General features: G+C 44.3%; 1 protein-coding gene across 1 annotated transcript in view; it reads left to right on the top strand.

The window, feature by feature from the left end:
• Nucleotides 1-217: 217 nt before the first annotated feature.
• DERL2 (derlin 2) overlaps nucleotides 218-3,905 on the top strand; it is an 11,067-nt gene continuing 7,379 nt past the window's right edge. The window contains exons 1-2 of the mRNA XM_019545444.1: nucleotides 218-456; nucleotides 2,878-2,951. Coding sequence (XP_019400989.1) covers nucleotides 334-456; nucleotides 2,878-2,951 — 197 coding nt within the window. The 5' untranslated portion in view covers nucleotides 218-333. The remainder of the gene's footprint in view (nucleotides 457-2,877; nucleotides 2,952-3,905) is intronic.

Here is a 3,905-nt window from a genome sequence, read left to right as displayed (position 1 = left end):
GCCGCCCACGAGCGCCCGTGGGTGCCCCGGCGCGGTGTCCCCCGGCGGAGCGGGGCAGGGTGGGGTCGTATCCAAGGGCCCCCGAGGGGAGCCGGGTCCCTCGGGGTTGTGCCGGGCTCCGCCTGCAAATGTCACAGTGTGGCCCGGCCTCGTTCACGCCTCTGCGTGGCTCAGTGTTGACGAGGAGCAGCCCAAGAAAAACGTTAGTCTGAAGGGGAGGGTAACAACTGATTATTGTAGGAATGGGGAAAAAAAATGACTGCCACCTTTGGTGTTTAAACACGTGAACGAGGGAGATTAACGAACCCCTGTCAGGTTACTTCACCGTGAAAGATGCAAGCGGGCTTTGTCGAATGGATTGATCCCATGACGCGTTCTTTTCTGTTCCAGCAATTGGAGCTCATCACACCATTTCAGCTGTATTTCAACCCGGAATTAATATTTAAACACTTCCAAGTAAGTACTTCTTTTGTATTCTGAATGCTGTTTCAAGAGGATGAAAGTTATAAATACTTGTTTTCAAACCCAAGCACGAAGACGTTTACCCTTTTTTTTTCAGAGAAATGGAATCATTTTTAAATGAGGATCGTCATGCTGGTGGAAACTCATAACTTTGATTCTTTAAAAACAGACACTATCTCTTTACATAAGAAAAGTTCCACGTCAGTTTTGTTGGTTGATAAGTGATGCATCCTAAAGTGTTCACTTTTAGGTCAGGAGTGTACTTGGTAGCTGTGCTGGGCTGAGACAAGAAGACATACAAAAAAAACTAGAACTCTTGGTTCCAAAAGGATACCTTTTATTTTATTTCCCAGTTGGTTTAATAAAAGGTATCGTTTTGGAACTGAGAGTTCTAGCTTTTTTGTATGTTACTTTTAAGTCACAAATGCAAATGCTTTCACTATATTCAAGCATATAAAATGTTTGTTGTCTCTCTTATTTGCAGTGCTGCAGCCTCTACCGAGCGACTACAGAACCTATTGCACTATATACTGCTGTACAAATGCTAGCTTGGAAAGCAGTATTTATATCTGCACACACTTGTAAGATGACTTTCTGCAGAAATGTTTTCACTTTTAGTTGCAGAGAAATTGCTTTCCTGGGTATTTTTTATACCCTCTGGTGTAGTTTTGCTGTTTGCTTTCAGAAACAGTACTTCAGGTGGTATTACCAGATTACACAGCCTGTCTATTCTTATTAAAACTGTTAAATTATAATTTTGATAATGCTTCAAGCCTTCTTGGTTACTCCTCCTTCCCACTGATCAAAGGTTATGTTGTTAGTTGGCTTGCCACTCTCCCTCCCTGCCAGATTTTCTCAGTGAGCAGGCATTTCGGGGACCAATGTCTCCTGTCGGAGTGAGGTTTCTTTATTTTCTGAGAGAAGTGATTGTTTCAGGGGGCCCAGATGCGTCTGCCCCAGGTAATCAACAAATCCAAAAGAACACTGAAAGGGAAAGCTTGTCAATTATAAACTATAGCTATAGCTGATCTACCTGACAAGTTGTTCCCACTCCTACCATAGGCAGCATTTGTTTTCTGAGTAATCAGGCTGGCCGCTGACATTTTTTTGGCACTGTTATCTGATTGTGCATTCTATCCCAGAGGGATTCTGGGTGAAATGTTTGGGGCCTGTTTGGAAGCAACAGGAATAATTGGAAATGGGAAAGAAAGCCATGGTTCAGCTATGGGAGTGAAGAGGAGGCTGAAGTGTATGCAGTGTAGTGGCTCACCTTGACTCGAAAAAGAGTTGGCAGTGAGAGGGACTGTGCTTAATGAGTGGTACCATATATCTTATTCAGATGGGCTGCACTAACCTGTCTTTGTGGTGCAGGGGTTGCATTTATTGTAATGGGGATAATGAGAGTTCACCTGACTTCATAATATGCATAGGGTCAACTGGATTGGTCATGAGACAGAACTGTAAAGGTATGGGGGAGAAGAAGGGGTGTATACATTTTCTAAGGTTGGGTATTTGACCAGTCAAATAAAACTCAGTCAATTGGCCAGTCAAATCTCAGGCCAAAATTGTAACAAATTGCCAATAGGTCAAAATAACACACAGAAAAAGCACAACTTTTCCATAAAGAAATGTGTCCAAAAAGTCACATTTCTTTCAAGAAAACTACAAAAATGTATTTTTTTGGTAAAATGATATAGTGATTGACCAGTCAAAAAATATGTAGTCTGTTGACTGGTTGATTGACAGTATTTGACTGGTCAGTCGACTAGCTTGCCAGCCCTAATTTATTTATAGAAATATTTAGTTTTTGCAAACCAACCTCCCCACCCCTGCAAAGAACGGAAGGAAGAAGCCCCACTGTGAACCATGTGTCTTATAGTCGTGCTCAGTGTTGACTGAGTTTGGTCAACTTCATAGTTGGTTTCCATTGCTGAGCGCATGCTGCTTTTGGCAGCAGTTTAATGATAGACAATATATTTAATGAGGTTTCCTACTGTGCAATGATAAGACATGGGCCCCTTCCCCCCCCCACAAAACTGAGTCTTTTTTCTCTGTGCCAGTTCTGAGGGGGATGTGGGGGGACACCTTTTCTTGTATTCAAATAAATACCTTGTCCTCTAATTTATCTTTACTGAGACACTGATATAACACATGAAACTGTCGGTTGCAAAATGTATTTTATATTACTTAATCTTTGATGTTCTTACATGTTGTTTGTTTCTCTGAAGAGCCTGAGAACAGCAATAGGTTTCTCAGTCTTCAGCGTAAGATTTACAGAAGCTCAAAAGTTTATTGGAAAAAAATATGAATCATTTTAGCTGGTATTGATAAACAAGCACTTGTTCCCATAATAGTTTGGAGGGCAATCATTATATTTATATTGTCCTTTCTCTGTTTTTTCTCTTATGTTTACAGATATGGAGGTTAATTACAAACTACTTATTTTTTGGACCGGTTGGCTTTAATTTTTTATTTAACATGATTTTTTTGTATCCTTCCTTATGTTTGTCTCCCATCTTTGGAACACAGAACTTTGCACTGTAGGTAAATCTCACTCACTACACAGGGGGCTAGTTTTGTACCATTGTTGACTTAGTGGGGGTTAGCATTATTGACTTTGCTGGTAGTGTGATTGGGCTCCACAAAGGAAATTCTTCTTTCTACCCGGTCAGTAAGAATTCTGCCATTGACTTCAGTGGGGCCAGAATTTTCATCTTAAAAGTTTAACCTAACAACTTTTCCTTAGTGACTTACTAGAGAATATTACTTTTAATCTGGAAAAAATCTTTTAAGAGTAAGAAGGTAGTTCATTTTCCATTACTACACTACTCCTTTTGAATAGCAAGTCAGGCTTCTGATTGGATTTGTATTCTATGGTGTGAGCAGCTGTTCAGTTAGAGCTGGACTTAGACCAGGGGTGGGCATTTTTTTGGGCAGAGGGCCACTTACCCAGATTTGGCAGGCTGTTGACAGACGCATGGGTAGCCCTGTGCTGTGACAGGTGCCCCACCCCTTGACAGGTGCCCTGCTCCCTGATCGCCATTTTGAGACCAATGTCCCAGGGCCAGCACCAGTGAGGCCCAAAGCGAGGCACAGGCTGGCAAGGGTCTGTGGAGCCAGGCTGGGCTGCACCAGCAGGGAGTGGGGAGCTGGCCTGGCTCCATAGAGCCCCTCCCGGCTAGGACCCCGCACTTCTGCCACCCTGCTTTGGGCCCCGCCGGTGCTGGCCCCAGGACACTGGTACAGGCCCCGTGCTCCTGCTGGCTCCCTGCCTGCTCACACCCAGTGCCCCCCAGCCTTGCTAGCTGAGTGTGGGGAATAACGGCCCCTCGCCTGCCCCATGGTCGGCGCCCCACGCTGCAGGCACTCGCAGCCCACACGGGGCTGTCTGGAGCAGGCACAGGCAGCCCCAGGCAGGCTGAGAGCAGCTGCAGCTTGGGGCG

The sequence above is a fragment of the Crocodylus porosus genome, unplaced genomic scaffold (genome assembly GCF_001723895.1).
Source record: "Crocodylus porosus isolate Cpor-Errol unplaced genomic scaffold, CroPor_comp1, whole genome shotgun sequence".
Taxonomy (NCBI): Eukaryota; Metazoa; Chordata; order Crocodylia; family Crocodylidae; genus Crocodylus; species Crocodylus porosus.
This window is presented reverse-complemented; position numbering and strand designations above follow the sequence as displayed.